Source organism: Diadema setosum, chromosome 12, assembly GCF_964275005.1.
Source record: "Diadema setosum chromosome 12, eeDiaSeto1, whole genome shotgun sequence".
In the NCBI taxonomy this organism is placed as follows: Eukaryota; Metazoa; Echinodermata; class Echinoidea; order Diadematoida; family Diadematidae; genus Diadema; species Diadema setosum.
In genome coordinates this window covers 12,382,258-12,396,528 of record NC_092696.1, presented here as the reverse complement: position 1 = coordinate 12,396,528, position 14,271 = coordinate 12,382,258, and the positions used below count along the sequence as shown (strand labels likewise).

The 14,271-nt window shown below is 39.8% G+C and overlaps 1 protein-coding gene across 1 annotated transcript in view; it reads left to right on the top strand.

Moving 5' to 3' along the window:
- Window positions 1-8,450, top strand: part of LOC140236196 (uncharacterized) — a 31,306-nt gene extending 22,856 nt beyond the window's left edge. The window contains exons 5-8 of the mRNA XM_072316164.1: window positions 798-972; window positions 4,203-4,342; window positions 5,614-5,684; window positions 7,870-8,450. Coding sequence (XP_072172265.1) covers window positions 798-972; window positions 4,203-4,342; window positions 5,614-5,684; window positions 7,870-8,173 — 690 coding nt within the window. The 3' untranslated portion in view covers window positions 8,174-8,450. The remainder of the gene's footprint in view (window positions 1-797; window positions 973-4,202; window positions 4,343-5,613; window positions 5,685-7,869) is intronic.
- Window positions 8,451-14,271: the final 5,821 nt, after the last annotated feature.

Genomic DNA, 14,271 nt, shown 5'->3' with positions numbered 1-14,271 from the left:
ACATGATGATCTTTGGTTTGGGTTGCTACTACATAAGTACCATAGGTTCTTCCTGATGACATGTGATGCTCTAGAATTCCATGTCTACATTTTTAATAGGTCTGATGTTGAAAATATCTCTGCTCTATTCATCTGATTTCATTCTTTTTTACAGTTGTAGATGTGGGCCAACTTGAAAATGTGCTTTATTATACAAATTGTGCACAGGACAGAGTTTTATCTATGAGAATTGAATGGGCAAGTTTAACTTTGGAATTGTTTAAACCCACGAGTGCAGCAAGTGGATTTTAGACAGTTATCAAAGTTAAACAAGGGCATCCAATGCTCACCGATACACAAAACAGGCCTGTGCATCATTTGTGTTATAAGATGGGCCCATAAATTCATGAAATTAAACTTTTTTTTTTCCCATCTTGCATTTGGTAAACCTACAACACTGTTCAAGGCTTGAGCCATGCGTTTGGATTTTAACCGGACGCGTGGCTCAGTGTGGAACAATAAAATTCAGTGCAGGGTGATTGACCAATCAGATTGCAGAGATTCTAAAGCCCATTTTATAATTATAATGCACCTTGAAAAAGTTTTGTCCTTCTTCTTGTCCTATGCACATGTAGGTACAAGTATGAATGTACCATTCTTTTTAGACTATAATAAAAGAGACAAAAAGTTTGTGGCCTTTGCCAGGGATCACAAAATACTCTTTCACTACTTTAAATGAGGCCATGTTGAGCTCTGTGAATATCTTTTCAATTACCAAGTTGATTTCATGACGTAAACTCTTCACTTCTTATCCGCAGATTGTAAAGGAAGCCCCGGGTACCAGGCCCAGAGAGAGGGAGGAGAAGGTAGGGAACCTGGAGGAAGCAGAGACCTACCAGCACACAGCCCAATTCCACTCCCTCCATTCCGTCTCGGGCGTCTTTCAAAACGGTGGTAACCAGGCGTCCGCGAACCCCGGCCCCACCCCAATGAGTGAGTAGCGGCACGTGGGAGCCAGAGCCCAGATAGCTTAAAACAACCTTGCCTCCATCGTATTTGTAAAGCTCTGTCATGTTCGGTGGTCCTCTGCCGACCTACCTAGCTTTCACACAGCTACTATAAAGATTGCTTTGTTTGAAACATGACCGTAGGGAAGAAACACAAGAATTGTGTTTGAAATTAAGCATTCTTGCCCTGTGAATGTAAACTGAAATCGTGGAGGGTGATTTGAAACTTAATTCCAGTCATGTTTCAAATGACTGTCTGAGGTGTTTTTCGATCACGTTTTGCCTGATTTAAGCAACGAAATGACTGTGTGAAGGTAACGAAACTCCAATCATGTTTTGGGAGGTGGATATTATGGTGACCTTCTAATCACTCCCGCGGAAAGACGGTTTAAGAGTGATTGATGGTGGTGTTTGTAAAGCAGCATTCAAATTAAGCAAACTCGGTACCTGTGAAAGCAGCCCTTAGTTTACAAATCTACAATGTATCTTGATTTACATGCGTACACTGCCTAGTAAATTGTGCTGAATTACCTTTTAGAACAGAAACAAGAGGGCACTCAGTGGTTGTCATCTGTGCTCATGCTTTCCATTTTATTCTGCTTCAGTGGGAATACAGTGAAACCCCGTTATAACGAGTTCGGTTATAACGAGGAACCGCTTATAACGAGGTGATCGCGTCGGTCCCGTTTTCCTTTGCGTGTAAGCCTATGGCAGAACGAATCGGTTATAACGAGTTCGGTTATAACGAGATTCCGGTTATAACGAGGAGATTTTCGGCTCATCATGATAAAGAAAAACATAAGAAATTTGATCGGATATAACGAGGTACCATTTCTTGACTTGCCGCTTTTCAAACACGAGACAAATGAAACATTGAAAATCGAATTCACGCTATCCATGTTTTTTTCCCGTTTTGCAGAGAACGGTTCCTTCCATGTTTTCTTCTAAACCACGCAAAAAAGCAACAACATATTGATACCATTCGATGTTCCTACTAAATTATTAAACATAATCACTCGATTTTCTTTTACGCGAGGTCACACGCGTGCGTAATGTTTTGCAGACCACAGCGCAACAAGGGAAAAAAGATAACGCACTCAAAAACTTTTCATGTAGCGACAGTCGTGGCAAATATGGAAATTGGAATGCGTGTGCAACTCAACATTATATCCTTTCCATTACTTTGTAGTCACGACTTTTAGTTCTTTTGCTGGTTAGCAAATACGAGTGTATGATTATAGCCAAAATAATTAATGAAATCGCGATATCGCCTGGTGACAGTAGCGTAAAAATAGTTGAATAACGCAATCCTGTCGCAATTTTTTAAAGAACGGATGTATACAATGCGAAGGGATTTTCGGCAGATGATAAAGAACGCATCTTTAATCCTTTCGGGCGAAACGATAATACATTGTATGAGATTACAGCCGAAATGATTCATGAAATCATCGCATTCCCGCTGGGCACCAACAGCGTAAAATAACCTCGCAAGTTACGGTAAACGACGCACGAATGTTACTCTGAAATCATCGCGATCTCGCCGGATGACAGTAGCGTAAAAATAGTTGAATAACGCATGTTTAGCTACTTAATCGGTGTTCAGAAGAAGAAACAAACGTATTTAACAATTTAAATAGATCTGGGTTTGTTCATTATCACAATTTTAACAACGCATTTCACAATGAAGATTTTTCTTTCTTTCAAAATGGTCTACGAGTAACAGATTTGGGTAAAAAGGATCACAACCTTCTAAATTCAATCCTGTCGCTTATTTTTCAAGCACTGATGTACAAAACGCGAAGAGATTTTCGGAAGAAAATGAACAACGCATCTTTAATCCCTTCGGGTGCAATTATAACGAACATACATTACATAAGATTACAGCCGAAATGATTCATGAAATCATCGCATTCCCGCTGGGCTGCAACAGCGTAAAAATACCCCGCAAGTTACGGTAAACGACGCACGAATGTTACTCTGAAATCATCGCGATCTCGCCGGTTGACAGTAGCGTAAAAATAGTTGAATAACGCATGTTAAGCTACTTAGTCGGTGTTCAGAAAAAGAAACAAACGTATTTAACAATTTAAATAGATCTTGGTTTGTTCATTATCACAATTTTAACAACGCATTTCACAATGAAGATTTTCTTTCTTTCAGAATGGTCTGTGAGGAACAGATCTGCGTAAAAAGGATCGCAACCTTCTAAATTCAATCCTGCCGCTTATTTTTCAAGAACGGATGTACAAAACGCGAAGAGATTTTCGGAAGAAAATAAACAACGCATTTTAATCCTTTCGGGCGCAACGATCATACATTGTATAAGAATACAGCCGAAATGATTCATGAAATTATCGCATTCCCGCTTGACACCAACAGCGTAAAAATACCTCGCAAGTTACGGTAAACAACGCATTTTATACAATGTGATTTTAATATAATATAGGCCTATTCTTCTCAAGAACATAACGTGCACTATTATGTGAAGAGATTTTCGGAAGAAAAATAAAGAATTATCCTATTTCAACCCCGACATTTTCGCCTAATTCACAAATAATTTCCCTTTATTCTCTCGATAATAATGATCCATAATTGTGTAATAACAACGCAAAGGATGTTCTTAACTTTCATTGTTGGGTATATTATGACGTCGTGCTTATGTTTTTCTTTGTTTTTGATGCGTACGGTTATAACGAGGTACCGGTTATAACGAGGTAATATCGCCGGTCCCACGGACCTCGTTATAACGGGGTTTCACTGTATTGGGGGGGGGGGGGGAGAGGACAAAATGACAAAAATGATGACAATGCTCCTTAGTGTAGTGTTCACATTTGCTCTTGTTATGCCAAAAACTGGAGACGTCTCGTACTCAGGTGTGGCTGCACTGAAATTTTAAAGATTCATAATGTGTCAATGGACTGGTTGTTATTTTGTTTTGAAAATTCTTTGATATTGTGTTTCTGCTGCTGTGTTTGCTCAGTGCAAATGGATATTTGGTTTCATTCTCCTGTAATTATGATATTAGCCTTCTACAATATTGGCCTTTGTTTGCTCCACCTACCCTCCCCCGGGGGAGGGTCCCCCCACCCTCTCGTGTTCAAGTGAAAATGCAGCAAATTGCCACTTTCATCCCCCTCATGTTTTCAATGTGTTCTGTGCTTTTCGTTCACCCTATTCTTCTATCTGTGTGTTGCTGACTGCATTCTGTGCCAGCAGGGAGAGAGTACCTGGTGGTGTCATCCACTAGTGTTGAGGACAAGCACTTGAGCTCCAAGCTGGTTGGGATCCTCACCAGGGCTGGTCTCAAGACTCACTCCCTTCACTGTCTTGTCGACTGGGTCCCTGTGTTTGACAAGGTGCTGTATCGATCAGTCAGCGCTCAGAACTGATCATTTTTGTTTTTTAGTTATTGCTTCATATCTTTCGTGCTCTGTAAGAAAGGATTGGTGATAACAAAGTCAGTATCTTTGATCGATGGGCTTAGAATTGATGATTTTTGTTTTAGTTTTGTTTTATTTCTTGTGTGCTGCAGGAAAAACAGAGTCATTATATCTTTACAGATATACAGTGTTTAACAACTACAATCAGATATGTTGGAGTGAAATGCTGGAATGAGTTACGAGCTATCGTCAAAGAATGCCCAACTTTTTCATCTTTTAACATAGATATAAAATTGATAAAAATCAATTGTCAAACTTTGAGTTGAATCACCAATAGCATGAAACCCTTGCCAGGCCACTTCTTTACATACATGTGACCCACTACAACAAAAGGATCCTAAAGTCGCTGACGGGTGAGCCGAGAAAATCGAGTTTAAAGTCAGATCATCAAAATCCGTCAAAACATTTGGATTTATGTTTTTGCCATAATTTTGTAGTCTAATGTATCTTCTGTCATCTACTGAAATTTCGAAGCTAAATGATCAAAGGAAAGACAAGAAAATAACATTTTTCTGGGCAATGTTTTTCCGACTTTCAGTGGAACAGAAACGTGTCCGAAGATTTTGATTTAGTGCCGCAGCTAGACTCCGCCCCTAGAAACGAGGGAGTGATCTCATTGGTTAGTGCGTGACATCCTGGTTTACTGATTGGTCGTACGTAGACCGTTGGCGCTAAGCTTCAATGAACATCGCGGAGGTTGCTAGGAGCGTACCTATTATTGTCAAACAGTGAAAAGTGTCTTGCTTCCCCTTGATCATGATAGCATAGGAAGGAAAACTTTGAAGGCGGTTTTCTCGAAACGCTGATTTCTTAAACCACTTGACATACGCTTATAAAATCACCCATATCTCCGCAACCGAGTACTCTTATGAGTCATAATATATAATATGACATTAAAGTGGAAGAGTAAGGGAATAATGTCATGCCATTTTCAGAAATTGTCCTCCCCCGACTTTCGGATCCTTTTGTTGCAGCGGGTCACATATATGGGCATAAATGCCCACTGACAGCTATACCCACAATTGTTCTCTTTCAGACTCCATTGCATTTTCATGATGTTGCTTCAATTTTTATAGGAGTCATGATCCCTGATTATAGTGATACTATTCTAAATTGCTCTGCAGAAGTAATTACTGCAAGTCGTAGACTTTAAATTGGTTTGGGTGCTTGCGTGTTTGGATCCCCAGGTTACATCGGTGATTGTGATCTACACACTGGAGTATCAGAGGGAAATCGGGAACTCCCAGTCCAAAAATGGGTAAGTCTTCTTTTAAACGCGTCAACTCCTCTTTAGTGTTTGGTTGGGAAAGGAGAGGAGAGAGGCATAATAACCCCGCATGCACGAAATGTATAAGGGGGTATAAGAATCGGCATGTGGTCGGTCGGATGGTCAGGCGGTCTGTTGCAAATCTTTCGCCATGAACTCCTACAGTTTTGAAGCAATTTAGATGAAACTAATGGGACATGATGACATTGAGGTATAGATATGTGTGCAAAACATGCTCGGAGAAAGCGTTGCCATGTAAACCACAATTTTCCCCAAACCTTGTGGAGCGAGCTACTGCCACAGTATTTAAGCAATTGAATTCAAATTTAGTACGTATCTGTGATCTACAAGAGCGTTATGGCCTCAAACACGTAGGTTTAGTGGCAACTTAACGCCCTTATCATTCTCAAGCGACGATACATGGATTGACATTAGCGGTGGATTGATGACCCGGGCCCACTAGATACATGTTGATGTTGGGTCACCAAATTTCAAGAAATATTATTTTTTTGGTGGCCTGATCTGGCAACTAAGGTTCATAAATGATTACATTGTATTACCATTACATTTATTTCAGGCCACTATGTATCGTCGGTTGTGTAAGATAAGGGCATTAATGTTCCCATTACCTATGGTCTTACTAGTGAGTGCTATCTCAACGCCCTTACCTTTCTTAGCAGATGATGTCTTTTTCAGGACACCAAAAGTTCAGATTCAAAGATTTTTGTGGCCTGAATGGACCAGTAGAGAAAAATGTTAGTGTTGAGCCCTTGCATATGCTATACTCAGCAGTGTTACGCTCTAATGTCACCATTGATTACATATGTTGTCATTTGCATAGTTTTTATCCCATTTTCTCTCATAATCATTAATTGTGACCCTGCACCACAAAACGAACAAAAAGTCGCCAGATATGGATTTTTAATTAAGGACAGATTCTGAAACAGCAGACTCTAAGCTTTATTAAAGGGAACACAAACCCAAAGAGCAATGTGGATTGAGTAAAAGCAGTAACATTAGTAGAACACATCAGTGAAAGTTTGAGGAAAATCGGACAATCGATGCAAAAGTTATGAATTTTTAAAGTTTTGGTGTTGGAACCGCTGGATGAGGAGACTACTAGAGGTTATGACGTGTGAGAGGACCACGATATAAAGAAAATATAAAAGGAATTCCACAAAAATTCACTTTTCTAGCAAAATGAAAGAGTTCTTGACTAACTGCTTTCAGAAAGCAGGGGGAATAAGTGCTACCCCTAACATATGTCAGTATCAAGTTGATGGAATGTGTAATTTTCATGAAAAATGAATTTTTATTGAATTCCCTTTTTATTTTCTTTATATTGTAGTCCACTCATACGTCATAACCTCTAGTAGTCTCCTTACCCAGCAGTTGCAACACCAAAACTTTAAAAATTCATGACTTTTGCATCGATTGCCCGATTTTCCTCAAACTTTCACTGATGTGTTCTACTAATATTACTGCTTTCACTCAATCGACATTGTTCTTTGGGTTTACTTTCCCTTTAATAAATGATGTATAACTCAATCCAGATGGACTCTCCTAACCTATCTAAATATTGGAAAGAAAGCGTACACTCTGGAAAAGTGTGAACCGAGAAAAGAGGCTCTGAAGTGCATGGTCTATCTGTCTATTCAAGCGCTTGATCTTCACCAAACCGTGCTACCTGTGCGAAGAATGTGACAGAAAACAGGATATAAACCACTGGAGCAACAACAATGAAGGGATTATCAGATTAATTTGAAATTGAGCATGTTCTATCAACACATTCTGTCCATGATTAATGCCAACTTTCAAAGCAGTAGCATTATCCCTTCAAAAGTTATGAGACTTGAAAGTGAAGAGTGTGCAAAGGGTTATCAAGAAATGAAAAGGGGCCTCTAAGACATACCTGATCTCACTACTCAACAAAAAAGGGTTGTAGAAAAACTACTGAAAATGCACTTTCCCACTCATTTTATGATCCCAAACTCAAGAATAATGTACGCGTAGAAGGATAGCTCTTTAATAAAATATGAAAAACTAAATATTGACTTTGCTGACCCGTTTCACCTTTTTTGAGTCTTTACGTGAAATCAAGGGGTGCGATTTTTCGTTCGTTGTGAGATGCACGGTCACAATTGGTGTCATCATTCTTTCTGTTTGCCTTCTCAAGGGCTCTGTTTGTAGAGATGAGGAGAGAGTACCGGGGAAACCGTGATGTGAACTTGAGGTTCATACCAGTCTACGATGTGGCCATCATTAAAAGGCTCCCAGCGCTGCTGCACTGTAGGGAAAACCAAGCGGAGCGCGAATACATCCTCGGCATCCTGTCAAACACGAACGTGGCCGCGATGCCGCCGCAGCGGAGCCCGGCCAGACTGCCCCACCAGCAGAACGTCCTCTCCTCGCATGGTCCGCAGTCACAGACGTCGGCGTCACCACGGCAACCCGTCATCCTCCGGGAGCGTCATGCATAAATTGTGAGCCCCTCTAGAGGGAGCCCTTTCATGTCAGAATGAAGGGGGCCTCCTTCGGAGCTTCCTTTGGATAACTGGCATTAAACATTGTGGGAACTTGGGACCAATGTGGTTGGCAGAGAAGCAACACATGTTTGAAGAGTGTGTGGACAAAAAACTGTGCCTCAGTCTCCTGGTGTACTGTAGAAGTGAATATTTTCGCGTGACTAATTTTTCGCGCTTGGCCAGGTAAGAAGAGTTTCACGTGTTTTTAATTTCTCGAAATCAAGACGTCAACTACTGGAACATATGGCACGCAAAAATATTTGCGTGCTTTTATTTTCACGCCAGCTTCTGGTTGCGCGAAAATTTCAACACTGCGAAAATTTCCACTTTTACAGTAATAAAGACAGTGTACATACTCCAGTGGAAGGAAGCTTGTAGAATAAGAAGATATGTATTCAGTTTGCGTCCCGTCACTCTATGAATATATCATGCAGCGGAGGATACAAAGAAAAGGACACAGAGAGAGAGAAAAGAGAGACTGCCTGTGCGTGTTTGCACACACCGTTCTTTGAGAGACTTTCTGTTTTGTGCAAGATGATTACAGCACTTCTTTAAAGAGTCGTATTCCATTGTTGTCCAGAAGTTGAGGGTGAGGGAGAAAAGAGATATCGATAGAGAATGAGAGCCTGAGAGAGAGAGAGAGAGAGAGAGAGAGAGAAGAATGAATGCAGTTGTTTCAGTTTGTATATAAGAGAGAATGAAAGGTAAGTTTGTGAGTGACATTGTTAACTTATAATAGCATTATTGTTGTTGTTATTAATCATGGCTCTGCAGCATTTGACTCTGTTACCCCGCCTAGAGTACCCTTTACCCCAAGAACCCCAGAGAATCTTCGGAAGAACGTGCCAGACGTATAGGAAAGGTACAATAGAACTGAGAGAGACGCCTGTCTAAAGCTCTTGGTTGTCTGACGTGAGGTTGGCATACGTTTCTATGGAAGTGAGTGGCCGCATGTGACTCCTTGAGAGAGGGGCCACAGATAAAATTGCGCCCTCGTGCGGATACCAGCAAGGATAGGGCGGGTCACTTGATGTGTGTGCTTTGTTTACCGTGCAACCGTTCAGAGTAGAGTTCCCTTCTCAGGGGTGAACATGGCACAGCCTCCGGAGGTTCACCCACACTTGTGCTAGAGCATCTCGCAGGACATTTTATACCAGTCAGACTCGCTCCGGACTCACTCAAGACTCGTGCTTTGTGCTGCGTCCGTTTAGCATCCCAGGCATCTGACGTTAACACAGTAGTGGAAAAGCAGTACTGGTATTATATCCTCGAGCAGATCTTTTGAGTGACGAGGCGATTTTTGGCGAGTATTACTGATGCCCGTCACGCGTGGTTTCCGAATATTTCTGTTCAATTTTGAGATGTTCTTGCCCTTGTTTACTTGACTGCTTTAGGCATGTAGCCATGTACATCATGATGCAAGATTCTCTTTTTCTCCTCTTTGTGCTGCGATCTGAGTACAAAGCATCTTGCTCTTTGTTTTAGCTCTACTCTGAGGTTGTTCATCGAACTGTTGTGACTGCGTGAGTAATCGTGAAGTATTCAAACAACGTTTTTGTGGTTATAAGACCTATGTGGGGATCTACCCAGAATAGGTCTCTCTATTTAATGCATGTAGATGCCCTGACCTTTATACTGAATGGTTTCTTTCTGGTATGTAGGCGACTCTTTTGTTATATTGTCCATTATGCAACCAGTGAGTCTTTGTAAATATTCTCGGCTAGACTGTTTATTTTTTTTTTTTTACAGTGGAAACTTGATTTAAAAAGATCTGATATAACAAATAGCTGATATAACAAGCAAATTTCTCTAGTCCCAATGAATATATTTCCTTTATTGTTTATTGATTACGGTTATAACAATATCTTATATGAAGAACAAATTGTCTTGGTTACAATGATCTCGTTATACTGAGTTTCCACTGTACTGTTACTGTTACTGTCCTGAAAATACAAGAATGTGAGTGGTACATGTATGAACGTATGTCAGTTTGTATGTTTGTGTGTGTGTGTGTGTGTGTGTGTGTGTGTGTGGTGACACATTTCATATATCTGTAGCCACTATTATCTCTTATATCATAATTGACACTTCCACAAGTGAGTATGAGCTTGAAATAAACTGCCAAATCACTGAAATCATGCTTATTCGGAAAAAAATATGACACCCCCAGCAAAGTATCACGAGATGGATTCTAGATTCTACAAGGATTACGAGGACACTAGTCATGTACAGTAATTGTTTTATACGTAGCTATGGCATCCCATAGTAAAGGCAGTTAGTGCCAGCTGCTATTGCACAGTCCCGGTGCATAGTGCATAGTCCCGGTGGTGTAGAGGGCGCTGTTGATGATACTGCCGATCACCGTTAGCATCAATACGAAGATTATGGTTAACCGAAGTTGAGCTGTCATCAAGAGTAAAGTGCGTAGGTGTTGCTAAGTAACGTTGCCTTCGTTGTCTTCTTTGCGCATCGTGCAGTCTGTAGTAATGCCAGGGTGCGTGTATATGTGCTTGTTATTATGACATCACAAAAAAAGTTTGCTAAAGCTGTTTCCCCCCTCAGCCGAATCATGAGCCGAACTGTGATCGGACCACTGACTACAGTGAATCGGACTTCTTCGGACTCGGGGAAGTGGGCCACAGCGCAAGCGCTAAAGAGGAGTCGATAGCGTAGGTCTCTATAGGAAACTTGCGCCATGCGCCCGCGTACGCATTTGACTAAAACACCGGGACCATGCACCTTTAAATGTTGAGAGTGACCAGAGCACTGCAATCACCCGTTTGATTCTCCCACCATGGACCTACTACACACATGGACTAGTAACGAAGGTCTTTTTTTTTTTATCTTATCGTCACTGCCGCCACCTGATTATGTGCATCTGAATGAGTACATTCAGGTGCTTGGATAATAAGGATTGTGCAATCGTGCATCGTCACTGACATAAGAGAACCATTTCCCTCACTGCAGTCTTATTTTGCCGAGGTGCCTTTTCAGACTCAACTGCCTTTGAATTAACACCGATTAAAGGGAGCAGCAAACCCAAAAACATGACAGTTTTCCTATCACAAAATTGAAAATTACTGAAGTGGACACTTGTGGACAAGCATGTAACATGGCTTAATGATAGGACATACATGTCATTTACGGTTAATGTCCATGTTTGCTCTGGAACAATGTGCCAAAAATGGGAAAAAATAGATTACAAATCACAACCAACCTACCAAGATAATTGCTTTCTCTTGTAAAGTATGCGCATTTTGCAAATGAAATTTTTTGAGCGATAATTTCCCAATGTACACTAGAACTGCACATGCATTTTTCTTGATTTAAGAGACTTATTATCTTCTGCGCATGTACTTTTTAGATTTATCAAAGCATTGTGTTGATTTTATCAAGGCTGGCTGTCAGTAGTGATGATAAGTTCAAAGCAGGAAAGCATGTTTAGAATGTTTTTGTGCCACTTTTGACAGAAATAGGTGCATGAATTAATTAACGAGCAATGAACGTCCATGTGAAGTAGGTCCATGATCCCATTGAGTTGTTATTCTTACTAGTCGTGCCCACTTTGTCTATGTAGATAGATGAACTTTGTTATTTCTTTATAAAAAGATGTGCGTTTGATAATTATTGTAAAACGTAGGAATGTTCGCATGCATTTTAATTTCGCAAATTTCGCCAGAGCCAAGATTCGCGAAATGAAAATCCAAGTGAAAGCTCTTGTCTACACTATACGCATTGAATGTTAGAGGCAACTCGTGAACATTTCATGCCGTGAAAAAGGCTGTCGGCTGCAATTCGCGAAAAATTTCATGCCATGAAAATATTGTGCTGTAGGACAGTATTCCTTTTCATGTCAAGCACATCATGTTTGTGTACAGGTGGATACGCTTTCATGCTTCTGTGATAAAAGAGCGACTTATTTTGAGACATACAATGTACCTTTATTGTACATACTGCAGAAGCAGCACAGAATTCTTGCTGTGATATGTTATGGGCAAAACGGGTCGAGCTAGTCGGGATTGCATTCAAGTCTGTGGGAAGCCTCCGGCGTGTAGCCGATAATAGTTGTGACCACAAATCAATTAGAACATTTTCATGGCATTTACATGCTGTCCATATCAGTGGGTTTAGTGGCATTGTTTACGAATCTATAATGAGCAAACCAGAGTGGAGCTCGATATCGGTGAATTAAATATATACAATATATACAATATATACGTATAAAGGTATACAGACTGTATATTATATCTCTTTGTGAACTCTTGTGTTTGTAAATACATCAAGTGTGTAGGCAAAGGTATTTCCCTTGTCTTATGAGCGTATTTGTAGAGTAGTATAATTTGTGCACTTTAGATACTTATGTTGTATGAGAAGTACCTCATATGACATCTTGAATCATGCCCATTCATGTATGCGTAGTGCTAAGACTACCAGTCCAGAGACTTTTACTCTATAAGTACCTCACAAACACCGTAAATCATGTACAATGGTCCTTCTGGAAGCGGTCTGACCTCAACCATGTTGTTTTCTTCCTCCAATGTGTTATTCTTGACTTTGCGGAGAGATTTGCAGTTTTGTACATGCACTTTCTGTACGTGTATCAACATTATACCCAACTTGCGCTTGTCCAGTTATAGAACACGAAATGATCTTTTTATATTCATGATGTTCACCTTATATCATATTAATGTATGAAAGCAAAGACTTAGGATAGGGGTGGAGCAAAATCAAAACTACAGTCTGTATATATGTATATAGAAATGTATGTACATACACATGCATACACATGTATACATAATTTTTGTCCTATTCCCTTTCTCTCTTTTTGTTACACATTTTCTTCTACTTATGCCCATCTTTCCCGCTTCTACTTCTTTCCTTCGTTTTTCCTTTTCTCTTTCCCTTCTTTTTCCTCCTATTCTCATGTTTCCATTTCTCTTCTCTGCGTTGGTTTTTTTTTTTGTTGCGATCTTTAATTTTTTAATGTCAATTTAGAAAAAAAAAATGTCGCACTAGAACTCGCTTGGTGATATCTGCCTATTGGTGTCTTCATTAGCAATCGCCTTGAGTGTGTGTGATGTACATGACGTCTCTGATACTATCCCAGAATTACATTAAAAAAAGCACCACCGTTTAGTGATGTTTTCAGCTTGCGTAATACAATAACCGACTTGCATAGTCCAACATACCACACATATTGTGTCTCAGAATAGTATGAATGTAGAGGGCAATGAAACCCAAATCTTCACATTGATTTAGTGAATGTAGCAATACAATGTATCAAGTAGAACACATCGGTGAAGTTCGAGGAAAATCTGACAAACTGTCGAAAAGTTATGAATTCTTATAAAGTTTCAGGGCAGCAGTTGTTCGATGAGAAGACTTTTACAGTTTGTTACGCCACATAATATAATGATATAAAGATAAAGAAAATTTCACAAAATTTCTCTCTATGAAAAGCAATCATTGAGCTAAGTCAGAATGTTGAATTTTCTTTATATTTTCCTGATATTGTTTTTCAAACATGACATCATTAAGCATTGCAGTCTTCTCAACCAGCAATGACTGCACCAAACTTTAAAAAAAAATCATAACTTTTGAATGGATTGCCCGATTATCCTCAAACTTTGCTGATGTGTTCTACTACTACTGCTGCATTCACTCAATCCATGGGTGTATACATTTGGGTTTCATTTCCATCCAAGCCTGGAAAGAAGAAATGTTACCAGGCAACTCGATAATACAGAGGAGGCCCATAGGGAGCAACATGATCTTACTGTAAGCCAAACAGTTTTCATTACATATAGCCATATTTTGCCTCATAAAACCATACATTCAAGTGTAGTGGGACAGTTTGTATTCTGTAATCTATTGTTGTGATTATTTTTTTAATACATTTAGTTTTTATATTCTGTACATATGAAAAAAGGTTGAGTTAATTTCATAACCATCTTGTACAATTACAGTACTAATTTACAGGGGGTGAAATGCCTTACCCAATATACTGTATACAAATATCAAATCTGTCTCATTTGTAATGCGTATGAATGCAT